The sequence below is a fragment of the Geotrypetes seraphini genome, chromosome 4 (genome assembly GCF_902459505.1).
Source record: "Geotrypetes seraphini chromosome 4, aGeoSer1.1, whole genome shotgun sequence".
NCBI classification, from domain to species: Eukaryota; Metazoa; Chordata; class Amphibia; order Gymnophiona; family Dermophiidae; genus Geotrypetes; species Geotrypetes seraphini.
Window position 1 is genome coordinate 271,098,412 of NC_047087.1, and position 17,980 is coordinate 271,116,391.

Below are 17,980 nucleotides of genomic sequence, written 5' to 3' on the forward strand. Positions count from 1 at the left end.
AGCAAACTTTCTGCACTCTTGCCCTGCACACCGCCTTCCAGGCTCGAGGCTCATGGTTCGGGGCTTGCGGTGCACAGGCACACAGAAGCGAGATTCTCGAGCTCCTGCCCAGCCCTGCGCCGCTTGCTGAATGGCTGCCGCCAGTTCTCATGGGACCTGGCGGCAGCCATTCAGCGAGTGGCGCAGGACCAGGCGGGAGCTCAAGAAGCTCGCTAATGCATGCCTGTGCATCACAAGCCGCGAGCTCGGAAGGAGGTGCGCAGGGTAGAGCGGAAAGTTCGCTCCTGCCCATACACCACTGAACCACCAGGGATAACAGAAAAGGTATATGGGTGTGAGAGGGGGGGTTGTTAAAAAAAATTATTAGTATCGGCCGGGCTGGGACAGGAGGGAATCTCTCCGGTCCCAGCCTACCACTAGACCAAAGGTGGAAGAGGAGGTGGGAAAGGGTGCAGAGCCTGGCAGGGAGAGGGGATAGGGTGCGGTGTAGAGCCTGGCAAGTAGTGAGAGGAGCTGGCTGAATAGCCTGGTAGGGCAGGGAGGGAAAGGGGCTGGGTGCAAAGCCTGGTAGGGAAGGGGGCTGGGTGCCGAGCTTTGCAGGGCAGGGAGGGAAGGGGGCTGGGTCCAGAACCTGGCAGGGAGGCGGGCTGAGTGCGGAGCCTGGCAGGGGAGGGCGTTAGGGAGAGGACACTGGGTGCAGATACTGACAGGGCAAGGCACTTGAATATTAAATCCCTATCTTATATTTGAGTCAACCATTTTTCCTCCTTTTTGGGGGGGAAAAATGGGGGTCTCAACTTATATTCGGATCGACTTACATTTGAGTATATACAGTATCCAAACCTTTTTGAAATGTCACTAAACTAACTGATTTCACCATATTCTCCAGCAACGAATTCCAAAGTTTAATTATATGCTGTGTGAAGAAATATTTTCTCCAGTTTGTTTTAAATCTACTACTAAGTAGCTTCATTGCATGCTCCTTAGTCCTAGTATTTTTGGAAAGAATGAACAAGCGATTCACATCTATCCTTTCCACTCCACTCAGTATTTTATAGACCTCTATTGTATCACCTCTGAGCCATATCTTAAAGCTGAAGAGCCCTAGCCACTTTAGCCTTTCCTCATAAGGAAGTCATCCCATTCCTTTTATCATTTTTGTCTGCCCCAAAGGCAGTTGTTTGTAAAGAATTATTTATATAAACTTGCTACAAATATACAACACTTTGCAAAGTATACTACAGAAAGGCTGCTATGGCATGCACGACTCATGTGGATGTGTATGGGAGAAGAATGAACCTTATAGAAGATGTCCATCTGTGGGTCTGAGCCTCTCTAAGATCTCAATCTACTCATGCTTAAACACATAAATGACTTGAAAATCATATTGGCATACGCCTCAGTTCTCATGATTGTTCTCTATTGTGTACTTTATAATGAAGACATACTTCAGTTCTGAGACATCTTTTTAGCTATTATGTGTTATTACTTTTGAAGATTGAAGCTACAGAAGTCTTCCTATTTACAATCTTTAGTATGTGAAATAATGTTCCTCTGATGTCTGAATAACCAAAAAATACCGGGAGATAAGAAAGGCAAATTTTAAAAAAGGGCACCTGGTTTAAGAGGGCAAAGCAGAGCCTTCTTAGCTGCAATGTATAAAGACAGATAGGCATCTATGTGTCTTTATAAAATAGTCTTACAAAAAATTTTTTGAGTTTACAGAATATTAGCATAAGTAGCAAAAATTGTGCCTACTTTGCAAGTGCAGACAAGCTCTAGAGCAGGTGTAAGTGTTAGCACCTAGATTATTTATTCCAGGGTAGATTTGATTTAAATCAAATCAATTAAAAAAATGATTTAAGTCACTAGTGAAAGATTTGATTTAAATCATGCCTTACCCATAGGCAGAGGAACATCATTAAAATATTCCCAGGGGTCTCTTTATAGCTTGCTACAGTTATAAGTTTTCTCCTCTAATGAGAGAATATGATAAACCTCAGGCTATACACACAAAGATTCTAAGACTAGTGGAGTATTCTACTCAAAAGGTTTCACTTTCAGTTTTACTGCTTGCCCCTCTCACATAGCTGCTTGTGCTGTGCTGCTATAGAAACTTAGAACTTAAGAGGTAAGGGCTAAGGTCTTTTTCTCAACTCTATGAGCTCCTTTTACTAAGGTGCGCTAGCATTTTTAGCACGCGCTGAAGATTAGTGCGCGCAAACCTCGCGCTAAACAAAAAATACTAATGCAAGCTCTATGGAGGCGTTAGCATCTAGCGCGTAAGGCATTGTAGCACACGCTAAAACCGCTAGCGCATCTTAGTAAAAGGAGCTCTATATTTTATAATATTTTTGCTGTGAAGAAGCATGTTATCTCTGCATGCACAAATTCAGAGTTTAGAGAAATTCAAGGTTGATAACCTTGGCAACCACTCATTGAAATAACTGAAGTCTTCTATTTTAGTAATACTATTGATACTTTGAAATTTTTGAAATTTTTATTGTAAATTTTTTGTTTTAGATTTTAAGTTTTATTGTATATGAAGTCTTTATAAATATATTGTGATGTATTGTATTTTTGACAAAGTAGTCATGCTGTCAGTATATATTTTTATTTTTTTGCGAGGCTGCCTCAACACACAGGGTATATTAGAGAGACGGTCCTGAACATTAGCATCTAGATCAGAGATTCTCAGCCAGGCTTGTCTGCGCATAGCTATTGAGACTGCAGAGGTATGAGGAAAGATGTCAAAAGCATCAAATGTAGAGCACATCATTTCCAGGAGATCATTTGCCAGACACTGGTAAGAGGAAAGATGTTTTGATGGAATATACTGCAAAACAATACAAACTTCAAATGGTATTATATTCACAAAATATGAAACTATTGAAAACCATTTGCACAATATCAAAAATGGACACTACTTCTATATTCTATATTAGCATTCTTTGGCAGGTAAATATGGTTAGGTGCTGTAATTGTATTTGAGTTGGTTCAAGCTCAGAGGTTGGTTCTCTATAGCCTGTAGGTGTTATTAATTGCTATGATTGTGTCTGGGCAGATGCCACCAGTGATATTGGTTGAAAATGGAACTTGAGAAGGTATTGGTGTTGGTCAGTGCTAGATAGTGGTGGAAGGAGTCTGCAGGTGGAATGTAAGGTTCCTTTTGTAGGGAAGGTGGATGTGGTGGAAAGGTTACTTTGAGTTGGTAGAATAAGTTATATAGTAGTGAATTGTGGGTGGTCTCTATGTATGGGGTGAGTCTGTGATAAGTATGAAGATGAAAGGCTTGGAAGTAGTAGACTCGGTTAGTGAAGATTTTCCTTAATCAGATTCAGCTGGAGGATTGAAGTTAATGCAAAGTAGTATAAATGTAATGTGAGCCTACGACAAGCAGGCAGCATATTCTTATGATGTCATCCATGGAGCCCAGAATGGACAGTTCACAAGTGAAGTGTTACTTTAAAACTTGAAGACAGCCCGCATTGCACATGTGTGAATGCCTTTCTGCCCACCTCCAGCTCGCAGGATCATCAGTTTTTAGTTTTCTGCGGAACTGAGAAACCATTTCTATCAGTATCTCTTGGCGCACATACTATATGCGTCTATTTTATGCATTTTTGTGCGTATGTTTTCTATTAGTACTTTTGTTCCTGTTAACCCGGTTTCATTGTTTTTCATTTTTTATCAAGTTTTTATTTTGGGCCCTCGGGCCCTCTTAAGCCTGTCATCAGGTCGGGATTACCAAGACTTTATCAGTTTACAATCTACTCGACCTTTTCAAACCATTGAGTCTTTTGACTTCGTATCTGCGGTTTTTCCTCTGATGTCCATAGCTTCTAGTGGACTTAAGTAGTGTTCTCTGTGTCACAGGGCTATTTCTCATACTGATCCATATAGCTGTTGCGTTCAGTGCCTAGGTCCTGATCATCGTGATTTTTTTCGTACCCACTTTCTTTAAAATTACAGAAAAGATCACTAAAAGCCAGAAAATTACAGTTTGAAAAACTTTTTGGGTCATCTATTTCTATGTCAGAAATAGTGGGAATCTCCAATGGCGATCCTTAGCATCTGATAACTCCAATACCGACGGCATTGACATCATCTTCATCATCGGTGCTACCTGCATTTGGGGAACCTCATAAGGAGGCTAAGAAGTATAAACACACTTCCCCCTTCAGAAACACTTCAGCATCATCTCAGGCATCTTCACCACTGATGCGCACTAAGCACCAATGCACCAATGACAGATCACCATCTGTACAGTTGGTGTCACCTTTGAAGCGTGCTTCGATCCTGGGGTCACCAGTGCTTTGATGCTCAACTAATGCACCTATGATACCAGGGCATGCACCGGTTATGGCTCCATCTCTGCAGGAATAGCTTTCCATGCTGTTTCAGAAAGAGCTAGCTCTGTTGCTGCAGTCGCAAACAATGCAAACTCTTGCTCAAACAATGCCAGCCTCAGCTCAGTCCGAACATTGCCTGGATATTCAATTAAGGCGGCATTCTTGGAGCATGCAACCTCAAGCATCAGCATCTATGATCGACGTAAATGACCGATGCACATCGTCAGCATCTTATCATCTGGGTATCGTCAGCACGCCATCAGTGCCCAGATGTCAAGTGCCTACATCGAGGCATGCATCTTCATCAAGAGAGCACAGTTCATCTTATTCTCAGCACTCCTACTGGTGTTTGTTGAGGTACTTAGTCAACATTCATCTGAATGTCACCCTTTATCTTCTTGATGCTCCTCTCAACAATCCCCTTAATGTTCTCCCCTAACAGAACCTGGTATCGAGGATTGTAACTCTGATCTAACTTGGTGCTCTTCTAGTGATTGCTCAGAGTTGTCAGCATATGAGTCCTTATGCTTCTTCTTCATCTCCTCCCCTGCCTCATAGTAAGTCACCCCCAGAAGATCTGTCTTTCATTTAATTCATTAGACAGATGGAACAGGAACTCCCAATAAAAATGGAGTTTGATTCAAAGTCTCAGATTGAGCTTAAAGAGGCACTTGACTATAAAAAATTGCCTCCAGACTGCATAAAGGTTCCTCTTCACAACTTCATGAAGGAGGAATTACTGAAGAACTGGGAATCTCCTCTTCATGTTGCAGTGGCTCCACGTAGACTGGACTCACTGTATCGCATACAGTCTTATTCTAGATTTGACAGACCACAGTTGCAACATCAGTCTCTAGTTATGGAATCTGCCCTGAAAAAGGCTCATAGTTCTCCCCCGGGGCAAAAGGCAGAACACTGTATAAGTTTGGATGCAGAATATTTCAAGCTTCTTTGCTGGTGAATAGAATCTTAAACTAGAATTTCTATGACTTTTTATATGAAATCCCTCATACAAAAGATGTCGTTATGTTCAGTATATTCCATCAAAAATAGACACTACTTCTATATTCCAACTTTTTAATTAGATTCACTACTTAAATAATTGGATTTAATAGTATAACTGTTGACTTTTAATCACATTACATTAATTAACTTCTAATGGGGACAAGCCTCAGACTTAGGAGAATATGTTTCCCAAAATGGGATTACTTAAAGAGAGAAACACATTGCTCTCTTATCTCCTTATAACATCACCGGCTATTACCCCACCTCCCTACCAATATAGATAAATCAAATGTTTAATTCTCTATTTTTTTTTTAAATACATTACATTAATTTTTATAAATAAATAATTCTAAACACTATACCTCCTCTTTTATTAATTTGAATCCTTAAAAGCTTATTAAATTTAAACTACAAAAACTATTTTGGTATGGGATATATATTACTTGAAATAGATCAGCATACCATTTTTGAAACTCAGGACCAACTCGTATCAAACCATATATATTCACCTAATTAAATTTTATCAAGATATCTCATCTAAAATTCTTATTCAGTTTCATTGCAATTCATTTCCTCTTGTTGTTAATTACAATTTCATCCCATTATTTTCATCAATTCATGTATCTTACATATTTCACTGATTACAAGTTTAAAGTTTCAAGTTTATTAGGATTTTATATACCGCCTATCAAGGTTATCTAAGCGTTTTTTACAATCAGGTACTCAAAATATTAACCACAAAATATTAATAGTGTTACTAATACTTAAAGTGCATACTATAAAGTGCTTAGTGAAAGTGCTTCAGTATTATAAATTCAATAAATAAACTAAAAAAATCAAACGTATACTTTCTTTAAAGGACCATATGTTTTGAGACAATCTTGAATTCACTAAATCAATGACTTTCCTATCAATGTTTTAAACGTTTATTCAAGGAGATAAGAGAGCAATGTGTTTCTCTCTTTAAGTAATCCCATTTTGGGAAACATGTTCTCCTAAATTTGAGGCTTGCCCCCATTAGAAGTTAATTAATGTAATGCGATTAAAAGTCAACAGTTATACTATTAAATCCAATTATTTAAGTAATGAATCTAATTAAAAAGGTATATCTGGGTCTCCATTCGGGAGTACCTAAAGGGGCCGCCGCGTGTGCGGATCACCGGACTGGATGGACCTCGGTCTGATCCGGTGAAGGCTTTTCTTATGTTCTTATGTTCTTATAACACTTGCTTCACTAGAACTACTAATGGTAGAAATAAACAGGGACTCTTGCTAACACCCCATCTGCTGCATACTATCCCAGTATGGCAAATCTTATGTTCTTATGAGTAGCTTGGCTGAAACCAGATGGTACAATTCCTCAGAAATCCACTAGGTCCAATTTATTGGCCGCCATTTAACATCCAGTAAGACCTTGAGGACCGGCAGTATATAATCACATGATCAGGCAACAGTCTCAATGTTTCTGGAATAATGTTAGAAAGCTAGATTTATGACATGGGAGTGGGGAATGTTAGATTAAGTATGAAAACCTGTATGCTCATCTACCCAGAAAAGATAAGAATCAATGAGAAAGACCTGATTTGAATAAGAAGCAATAATTTGAGAAACTGTCATGTTCTATGGCTGGCAATTGGGATTATATCCTTAGTGATATGAACCAAAAAATTGGGAAGCCTGGATAAGCTAATTGGTTCTTCCAGCATCTACTCTGTTAATGTTTGTGCTAGTAATTGTGTCCTCCCCTGCAAAAGCAAACAAAAAAAACAACTTAAAAACAGATTATTTAACATTGAAACTTTAGCAAATTCTTACCACAGCGGGGCTCCTGAGGAGATCCTTTTATAAACAACATGCAAGGGGCAGCATTGATCAATTTCCTCAGGCGCACATTGAGGTCTTCTGGAGGCTTCTCATTAGAACTAGTTGGTATAGAAGAGCTAGCTAGGTGGCGCTGAACTTTTTTGGTTAGCTCAGGAGCATGTGCACCATCTAGTCTGTCAATCCTTTGAGAATTCTAGAAAAAAATTGAAATTAGGCACTTGGAAACATTTTCTATGAGCTCAACAGTATCCAGGTGTACAAAGATAATGGCACAGTAGGCAGATATAATAAATAAGACCAAAACAGCAACACTGCCTAATTTAGCTCTCTCCATGCATATCTTAGTCAACCACAGCAGTACAACACTATTATTGCACTAGAAATCTCTTACAGACCCCACTTATGTGCAAGGTGAAATATACTGCTGTTTCTACTAAGTAGCTGCAATTTTCAGTGTTGTAATATAAACATAGTTTGATACCTAATAAATAAACAGATGTATATTTGAATAAGTCAAGTTAACTGGTTTTCAAAATAGGTTCCATTTTCTTTTTTAAAAGTAGAGGGGAAAGGAATTCTACAGTAACATCCATGATACGTCTAACCATCTCTTTTCTTAAGATTAGTCTTTTGTGCATGCAAATTGTCACATTTACACACTGGTAATACTTCAAATTATTTAATGATGTGTAGCTGTCAAATCTATATTACAAAACCATCTTTTAACAAGGACCAAAACTTTGACTTAATACTAAATGAGAATTGAAAATTGTAACTTTTACTCTTTCCCTCCCGACTCATGTTTGTATTCTATGAAAGTATACTGTTAAAATGTTAGTTTCTTTATATTATTCTCTATTTTGATTTTGTACATCGCTTAGTAATTTTAATAAGCGATTCATCAAACATATTAATAAACTTGAAACTTGAATGTTTCACTACAGTATTTTTTCTTACCTTAAAAAACAAAATTGTTGGCACAGAACTAATTCCATACTTTTCAGATACCTCAGGAACTGCTTCAGCTTCCAGCTTTAAAAAATAAACAGAAAGAGTAATTTAAATTTACTTGCAATATTTTTTTCTTCCAATTGTATATGTCAGTCTTATTTAGAATGTTCTCAGAGGCATATTTGTAAGCATTCTATATGTTTAAAAGGAGCTGGATGCAAAAGTTTGTTGTACATTTACATTTAAATGAGACTCTCTGGGCTGGCATGTCATCCACTGAGCTTGCATAGTGTCAAAACAGGTTCAGAGGTTTTTATTTTGTTGCACATTTCAAAAAATGCCTGCAGGCTGCGAATAAAATTTTTGGTGCACTAGTGACCTAGTAAATTTTCAATCATATGCAGCTACTACTATATTGAAATCCATAAATCACTGACCCCAGTTATGTCATGATTACAGTGCTTATTTTCTGCCCACAGCAATTCTTGCTGTTTGCTCTATTGACTAATTTCAAGAGGCAGTACATCATGACTGACATTTGCAGCCTTCTGCAAATTATGAAGCAAAAAGGAGTATTTCTTCAATAAACTATTGATGTCTGCTGAATTTTACTTTTAACCCTTGGAAGTCTGTTAGATATCAAGACAGATATGGCTTGTTAGACTATTAGTCTATACATCTACTTCCCCTTTAAACATATTACTGACAATTCGCCCCAGCTCTTTGGGAAATCTAGAGAGTCATAAAACTGTCTATTTGGGAGACATGAAGAGTGTTGAAAAATTATTTGGCACAGATCAAATAAAGAAATTTGGGGCTCACAGGAAGCAGAGCCATTAACTTCTGCTATATTCATAAGCACTTAATCGCTACCACACAGCACTGAACATATTTACTCCTGCCCAAGGCAGGAACACATCTAAGATGTCCCTTTTTGCACCCTTGAAATTTCCAGTATAGACTATTAAAAGCTAATTTATCATGTTTCCTTTTATAGAAAAAATCATCAAGCCTTGCTGTAACAAGCCATGCCATTTTACTCATTCACATGTAGGGAAGAGACAAAGGAGAAATGTGATCTTACCTATTAATTTTCATTCCTTTAGTACCTCCAAATCAGTCAAGATGTGTGGGTTTCCCTTCTCTAGTCAGCAGATGGAGACTGAGAACTATTCTAGTGACATCATTGTTTAAATATCCTATGCAGTAACTTCCTAGTCAGTATTTTGATAACCAAACAGAACATAGAAATCCCTAAAAATTGAATTCCATCAGAAACAAGAGAGCAACCAAAACCAAAATAACTTGTTTTAAACTATACAAACAATGCAGAGGAAAAAAATAAAAGCCCTCAGTTTGGCCATCATTGCTAAGAAAAAAAAAAAACACCTCTTCATCTTGACTTATAACTCCACAGGGCAATCTAGACTAGTCTAGAGGAACTAAAGGGAAAAAAAGTAGCAAGTAAGATCTAATCTCACAAACTTGAGTGCCTCTTCAGACCAGTCTAGATACAAACTTGAGTGTCTCACAGACCAGTCATAACAAGTACCAAAGCTGTAAACTTCAGGAGGGCTGGCTTGTCTGTTTCCTGCCAACACCCAAGCCTTAAAAGCTGCACCTGCCATTGCTTGGCCATTCAATCTGTAGGGGCACACAAAGGAGTGCAGACACAAATATGTGGTTGTACTTTGTCCAAAATGAAGCCTGTTACCTCACTGAATGTGCTTTCAACTCCAAAAGAACCAGATGGCCCTTAAGCAGGTAGGCAGAAACAATCAAACCTTATTCCAATAGGCAATTGTCACCTTACAGGTCACCTCACCCTCTCTACCAAACACAAATAGTCTGAACAATAAAAGAACATAAGAATAGCCTTCTGGGTCCATCTAGTCTAGTAGCCTGTTCTCATGGTGACCAATCCAGGTCACTAGTACCTTGCAAAACCCCCAAAAGTAGCAACATTTCATGCTACTGATCCTAAACCCTTCTATCTTTACAAATAAGAGTGGAATGCTCTTCATATATCCAACCAAGATAAATTTGTGCTAAATGCTGCCTTCTGAATTGCCCTAAAAAATTAAAGAGAAATAGATATATATGGAAAAGGAAAGTACTATCTTTGGGAGAAAAGAAGGGAATGGCCTCAATCACTTTCTCCTGAGAAATGACCAAGAAAGGCTTTTGACAAGACAAGGCCTGCAGCTGTGAAAACTAACTTGCAGAGCAGATAGCCACCAAGAAGATAGCCTTTACCACACTCTGATATTGCCAAGGATGTGAAGGTCTTTCTTGAACTTCGACAGCATAGCTTTGACCCAAGCAGAGTAATATCTCTCTCAACAACCAACCTGTAAGAAATAATTAGTTTGCATCTAGCATCTGAACTGGGCATTGACATAAAAGACCTGCCTCCACTGACAGCATCAATGGGACATCAGCTCATAATCAGCTCTACCGTCACAGGTTCTTGTTGACCATTTAAATTCTGAGTAACTTATCCCAAGCAGTGGCCACAGAGGGAACTCATACAACAGGGTCCCCAAAGGCCACAGCTGAACACACACATCTAAACTTCTGCCCAATTTCATGTCTTCAACTGAAAAATCTGGGAACCTTGGCACTCTGTCCCGACACCATAGGATTCATTACCTATGCTCTTCATCTGTGTATTATGGCAGAGGCTCACAATACGTGGTTCGTGTACCCCAAGGAGTATGCAAAACGCTGGTGGGGATAGATCGCACTGCACGAGTCTACTGCTCTCCTTCCTTCTCAACTAGTTTCTGGAGCCAATGTTGCTGTCTGCCGCCGCAGCAATCATTTTACCTCCTGCAATGAGCTCCCACGATCACTGTACCTCCCGCACTTCTCTCTTTCTTGTTTTCAATGGGTTAGCAGCAGCAATTCCTACAGCTACCTGCCACTAACATGGAAGTCTCTCCTCTTCTGTGTTCCGCCTTCTGTCAGAGCTTCCTGTTTCTGCCTGGGTGAGATGCAGCAGAGAAAAGGCTGATCCACTGAAGTAAGAGAGAGCATGTTAGTTGTGAATGGGATTGGAGTTTGGTGGAGGGAAGGGAGGAAAGATATATGTTGCAGGAGGGATGAAAGTGGTGAGAGGGAGAAATGGACACAGCGGTGGAGGGGAGGGATAAATGGTACCTGAGGAGACAGAGAGAAACTTTGGACATGGCAGATAAAGGGAGAGAATGCTGCAGGAAGGCTAGAAACTCCCCCAGCGCAACCGATGCTACCACTGAGCGCACCATCTCCATGCGTAAGCGAGGCGCTTTCAGCGCCACATTGACTGCCTTGAGGTCCAGAATCGGTCTCCAATCGTCGGATCCTTTCTTTGAACAATGAAGTATATAGAGTATTTCCCAGAGCCCGAGTCTCGCTCTGATACGGGTTCTAAGACTGCAATATCCAGAAGTCTTCACTGTGGCCTGCACCTGAACCACCTTCTCAGTGCGGCCCGCGGGTAAATCCAGAAAATGCTCGGTCAGAGGACAGAGAAGCTTCAGTTTGTAGCCATCCCTAGAACCTCAAGGACCCAGCAGTCTGAGAAAATGGCCTGCCCGACAACCGCCCCCCTCTCCCCCGATGCCCGAGGGAGGAGACAACGGCTTGAAATCAGAACTGTTTCCTTGCAGAAGCCGCTGGACAACTCCCAGTGGATGGCTCACATCGAGACCCACCAAAGCGCTGTCTGGCAGATGAGCAGGACTGTTGTCCTGTGGAAGAGCCCGAGTATGGATAAAAGTGCCTGAAGGGACAAAAATTATGATGCTCCAAACCTCTGGGGCAGCGGGATCTATTCACAGGCAGCAACTTTGGTCTGCGATCCTGCACACTGGCCATAAGGTCATCCAGACCCTGGCCGAACAGCAGCTGTCCCTTAAAGAACAACCAGCTCAAGGTTACTTTAGAAGAATTGCCAGACCACTGCTGGATCCAGAGCTGAAACAGAACAGGTGGAAAACTTAGCAAAGACTTTCAAAATGTCATACAAGGCATCAGCCATATAATCCACTCCCCAAATTATAAAATCCAAGTTATGAAGCACCACAGTGACAGGATCATGGCACAGCTTTGAATGGCATGCCCGAGCACGAAGAAAAGATCAATGCCGCCTGAACACCACTGGCCCCCAAATCAAGCAAACAGACAGTTAAGGACAAAATTCACACTGGGGAGAGAAGTGCACTTGGTGTCCTGTGCCATCGAGGAATCCACCTTCAGGGAAGCAAAGCCCTTGTTAAACATATCCACCAGGGAATAAAGCTTTGCCACGGCATGAGCACAGCACAAGGAACCCTCAGGAGTCTCATCAATGTCTGTAAGAATCCAAATGAGGTCAGGATGATCAGAAAAAGATGCAAATTGTTGCCTCCAGTCACTCATGAGGGAACATTCTGCAGTGACAGGCAGCTCAGACTGCAGCTTTAATGTCTGAAGAGATTCAGAGTAGAGAATGACACGGTGGTGGTTTACCCGCGGCTACCGCGTTTAGCCGCGGGTAACCCGCCAAAACGGAGAATGAAAAATAGCAGCCTCTGCGGGGACGGGGACAAGGCCATTCACCGCCCCGTGGAGCGGTGAATGGTCTTGTCACCGCAGTGAGGCATCAAGGATCGCGCAGTCCCCGCAGCCCCCACCTGCCCACCCGCATGCTGGCTCGATCGTTTAACCAGCTTCCTCTCTCCACCTCACCTTAGTTTGCCGGCTTTCTTTTTCGGCGACCGGCATGCTTTCAAAGAGCCGCGCATGCGCGGCTGCTCAGTATTCAATCTTCTGCTCTGACCCAACCGGAAACAGGAAGTTGCAGCAGAGCAGAATATTGTACTTTGAGCAGCCGGGCGTGCGCGGCTCTTTGAAAGCGTGCCGGTCGCTAAAAAAGGTGAGACATTCTAGACTAGAGAGTTGCGCGGGGACAGAAATCCCACCCGTCCCCGCCAAAGTCCCACCCGTCCCCACCCGTCCCCACGAGGAATCCCTCCATCCCCACCCGTCCCCACGAGGAATCCCTACGTCCCCGCCCGTCCCCGCGAGGAATCCCCTACGTCCCCGTGAGGAATCCCCTATGTCCCCGCCCGTCCCTATAAACTACAGAAATAGTTATTTCATTTAATTATGCTACTGAATTAAAGGCTCTGGTAGAAACCCATTTAAAAATAAGCAAAAAGACTTTATTAATTTGGAAATATTAATTGGGAAGAATACATACTTTGTAAACGGGTTTCTACCAGAGCCTCTAATGTTTATAAATTTTTATCAACACAACTAATATACTACTTTATCCTTAAGCAAAAAAAAAAAAAAAGAATTTTTTTCCTACCTTTGTTGCCTGGTTTCTGCTTTCTTCATATTCTCATTCAATTCCTTCCATCCACTGCCTCTCTTCTCTCTGTGTCTTCTATTTGCTCTGTTACTGTGCCTCTCCCTTTCTCCCCCCTCCCAAATTGGTCTGGCACCCATCTTTTTCCCTCCACTCCCCCCATAGTCTGGCACCTCTGTCTTCTCCCCATTCCCTTCCAGTGTCCTTCTCCCCCACCATCTTCCCCATGTCCTGTCAGGCAGCATCCTTCTCCCCCCTCTGCCTTCCCCATGTCCTTTCAGCGTCCTTCTCCCTCCTCTGTCTTCCCCATATCCTTTCAGCTGCCTTCTCCCCCCTCTGTCTTCCCCATGTCCTTTCAGCGGCCTTCTCCCCCCCTGTTTTCCCCATTTCCTTTCAGTGGCCTTCTCCACCCCTGTTTTCCCCATGTCCTTTCAGTGGCATTCTCCACCCCTTTGTCTTCCCCAGTGCTTTCAGGGTCCTTCACCCCCCTCTGTCTTCCACATGTGCTTTCAGCATCCTTCCCCCCCTCCTCCCGTTTACCCCATGTCCTTTCAGCGTCCTTCTCCACCCCTTTGTCTACCCCAGTGCTTTCAGCGGCCTTCTCCCCCCTTAAGCGTCTTTTCTTCTCCACTCCACCTTTCCTCCCTTCCTGCCCCTTACCTTTGTGGCGTTTCCGCACCCGACCGACAACAGAACAGGCCCGGTCGGACAAATCTCCCTGTCCTGTAGCCGCAAATCTAAATTACCTTCTTACAGCAGCTGGAGTATTGAAGCTGCTGTAAGAGGTAATTTAGATTCGCGGCTACAGGGCAGGGAGGTTTGTCGGCCGGGCCTGTTGTCGGTCGATCGGGGGACCTGACCGGCTGTGCACATTCTTCGGGGCAGACCGCCCCCTCCCCCCTCTTTCGTTCGCCATTGCCTTCTTCCTACCTGCCCTGCCGCACACAGCCGACCGGAAGTCTTCCTGATGTCAGCGCTGACGTCGGAGGAAGGGAGGGCTTTGCTTAAGCCCTCCCTCCGACGTCAGCGCTGACATCGGGAAGACTTCCGTTCGGCTGTGTGCTGCGACAGTGCAGGTAAGGAGGAGGAGACTACCCTCGCGGCTCGAATGCACTGCGATCCAACCCCGCAGGAACCCCGCGACCCTCGGAGGCGTCCCCACGGGATCCCCGCGACCCTAGGGGGCGTCCCCATGGGATCCCCGCGACCCTAGGGGGCGTCCCCATGGGGTCCCCGTGACCCAAAGGGGGAACCCGCGGGATCCCCGCGGGTCCCGCGGGATTCCCGTCATCCCCGTTCCCGTGCAGCTCTCTATTCTAGACCATAGGGACGTACCAAAGCAGTCCCCCAAAGAGTAAGGGTTGGCTTGCTGCGCTGGCCTTTAAGACTGAAGACCTGAAAGCCGAGTCCTGTCTGGCAGCAACATCCACTCTGTAAAACTTGGCAAACGTGTGAAGAGATGACTATGTCGCCGTCCTGCAAATCTCCCCTGGAGAAACAGATCTAGCTTTGGCCCACGAAGAAGCCACACTCCAGGTAGAATATGTCTTACCAGCCACAGGGGACTGTTTCCCTGCAAGAATGTAAGTGGACGAAATAGCTCTACGGATCCACCTGGAGATTATGGCCTTGGAAGCGGGAGCACCTCGCTTCAAGGAATGAGTCAGTACAAACAAATGATCAGAAAGGCGAAACTCATTAAGTGACTGCCAGATAACGCAGAAGCACACTGCGTACATCCAACTTCTTTAGGAGCCGATCCTGATGTTTGGAACCCATCGGCTGAAAAACAGGCAAGCACACTTCCTGATTGACATAGAAAGCCAAAACCACTTTTGGCAAAATGGAAAGGACTGTCCGCATCGAAACCCACGTCTCCGAAAAGGTTCAAAGATGAGCGACCAGGATAGACTACAGAGGTTAGGGCTTTTCAGCTTGGAAAAGAGACAGCTGAGGGGAGATATGATTGAAGTCTACAAAATCTTGAGTGGTATAGAATGGGTACAAGTGGAACAATTTTTTACTGCATCAAGATTTATAAAAGCTAGGGGACACTCCATGAAGTTACAGAGTAATGCTTCAAAAACCAATAGGAGGAAATATTTTTTCACTCAGAGAATAGTTAAGCTCTGGAATGCTTTGCCAGAGGATGTGGTAAGAGTGGTTAATATAGCTGGTTTAAAAGGTGTGAACAAGTTCCTGGAGGAAAAGCCCATAAACTCCTTCCACGATTGTTGCGGTGGGTGGTGGACAGGTTGCCAGGGCTGCTGAGCTGATTGCGGCAGCTGCGATTAGCTCAGCAGCCCCTATTTGGAACTTATACCTGTTTTGACTTGGACTAAGTCAAAATGTATAAGTTTCATTTAGCAACCTTTAAAACCTTTTTGGCTATGGCTGCCAGGCGACTAAGTCTAGGTCAGCCCACCTCCCGCCCCATCCACTCCTCGGGTTCAAAGGCAGGGTAAAGCCTAAGCTGGTTTTAGATACATCTAAAACCAGCTTTGATTATCGGTGCTTGGACGATCTGTCTTTTTGATCATCCAAGAACCGATTTATGCCACTTTTTGAACATTTTTTTTCATTATTATGAGCCCCTTAACGTTTTCTGAGAGGATGACAGACTGTCGATTTGGATCCTCTGATTTATCTGAGGAAGATCACAGAAAGAAAGATCAGACGGTGTAGATGTTATGGGCGACACCTCTATTTTATGTACAGATATAGGTTTCTTGGTATTGCCATACTTCTTGGCTGATTTCTCATTCAGAAAATGGCTTGTCTTGTTTGCTTCAGGTGTGTATTTCTCTTCTTTGTGAAGAATGTTTTCTTTTATACTTCATGCCGAATGAGGACCATTTCTCTTTTGTGTCATATGGCAGCTTTACAACCAAAATCAGTTATGTCCTAAAATGTGTCTAAGTAGGAAAGCCCTAGGAAGTTCAGCTCAGCTTTGAGTGCTTCCAGTTTGTGGAGGTCTCCTAACTCTTCTAATCTAATCTGACATTTCTAGATTGCTTTCTCCCCCTTAGGGTTCAGAGCAGTATACAATAACAGAAGGATATACATACAATATAAATAGGAATTTAAAAGAATCTAGAAATAACATTGAGGGCTTCTTTTACGAAGGTGCGCTAGCGTTTTTAGCGCACAAACAAGATTAGCACGTGCTATAGCGCGTGCTAGCCGAAAAACTACCACCTGCTTTAAAGGAGGCGGTAGCGGCTAGCGCGCTAAAACCGCTGGCGCACCTTTGTAAAAGGAGCCCTAAGTCAAATTTTTTCAAAATGATTCAGTATTAAGATTTTTGCAAAACAAAGTAAGAGAATTATTTCTTCATCTCAAAAGAGAAATTATTCCAAATTTAAACTCATTTTAAGAAAATGATGATTTTCTACTTCATAGCTTTAAGGAAAAATCATGGTCTGAGTATCTATCAGCTTAGATGCAACTCTGGGACAAGGAAATTGTATCAAATCATTTAGGCTTTTGGGGGCTAAACCGTGCAATATTATGAACATCAAGCATGTTAGCTTAAACATGATCCAAGCCTTAATGGGAAATCAACCAACAGCTGCCATAAAAGGGATATATGCTCAAACTGTGATTTTTCAAAGATTAACCTTACTGTGGTATTGTGCAAAAGCTGTAATTTTTCATAAATAAATCTGAGATCATTTAATATAATGCTTTAGTATAGTCCAGTTGTGAGATGACTAAAACCTAAACTAAAACTGCAAATTGAGTCTCATAGAAATAATGGTGAACTGTCCTCAAATGTTTCAATCTGTCCACAAACATTTCTTATAATCATTAATTTGAGCATCACAACACAGAGTAGAATTGAGAATAAACCTAGAAACCTGGAAGAATTAGTTATGGTCAAACTATCTTTACTATTCATAAAAACAGAAGAAAAGGCAGTAGGGTTCATTGCCCAAGTATAAAATTTTCAACTTGGCTAAATTTAAATTTTAGCCGATTTTAAAGTGATCATGGGGCTCATAATCAAAAAATATAAATGTCTAAAAAACATCCTAAATCCTGCCAGGATGTCCAAGTGCCAATAATTGAAAACACTTTTCTGGATGACTAGTGAGGTGTCCCAGCCTCTGTATGTCCAGAGTAGAGAGTAGTGCGGGGACAGAAATCAAACCCGTCTTCAACTGCCCTCGCTGAAATCAAATCTGTCCCCGGAAGTAATTTCTTCTGTCTCCACCCATCCCCGCAAGTAATCTCTTCCATCCCTGCCCGTCCCCATAAACTACAGAAGCAGTTTATTTCATTTAATTATGCTACTGAATTAAAGTCTCTGGTAGAGACCCATTTACAAATAAGCAAAAGACACTTTATTAATTTGGAAATATTAATTGAGAATAATATATACTTTGTAAATGGGTCTCTGCCTCCAGCTGATTAGGACCCTGAAGCTATGTAATCTGAGGACTTACTCTGAAGGAGGCTGGGGGTCCCTTTTGCCAAGCTTGGCAGCAGCAGTGTCTCTGAGTCATAA

General features: G+C 42.3%; 1 protein-coding gene across 1 annotated transcript in view; it reads right to left on the reverse strand.

The window, feature by feature from the left end:
* The window catches only part of GLRX3 (glutaredoxin 3), a 112,997-nt gene that overhangs the window by 62,569 nt on the left and 32,448 nt on the right, over positions 1-17,980 (reverse strand). Inside the window, exons 3-4 of the mRNA XM_033942404.1 lie at positions 8,139-8,213; positions 7,173-7,374 (exon numbers count right to left, since the gene is read on the reverse strand). Coding sequence (XP_033798295.1) covers positions 7,173-7,374; positions 8,139-8,213 — 277 coding nt within the window. The remainder of the gene's footprint in view (positions 1-7,172; positions 7,375-8,138; positions 8,214-17,980) is intronic.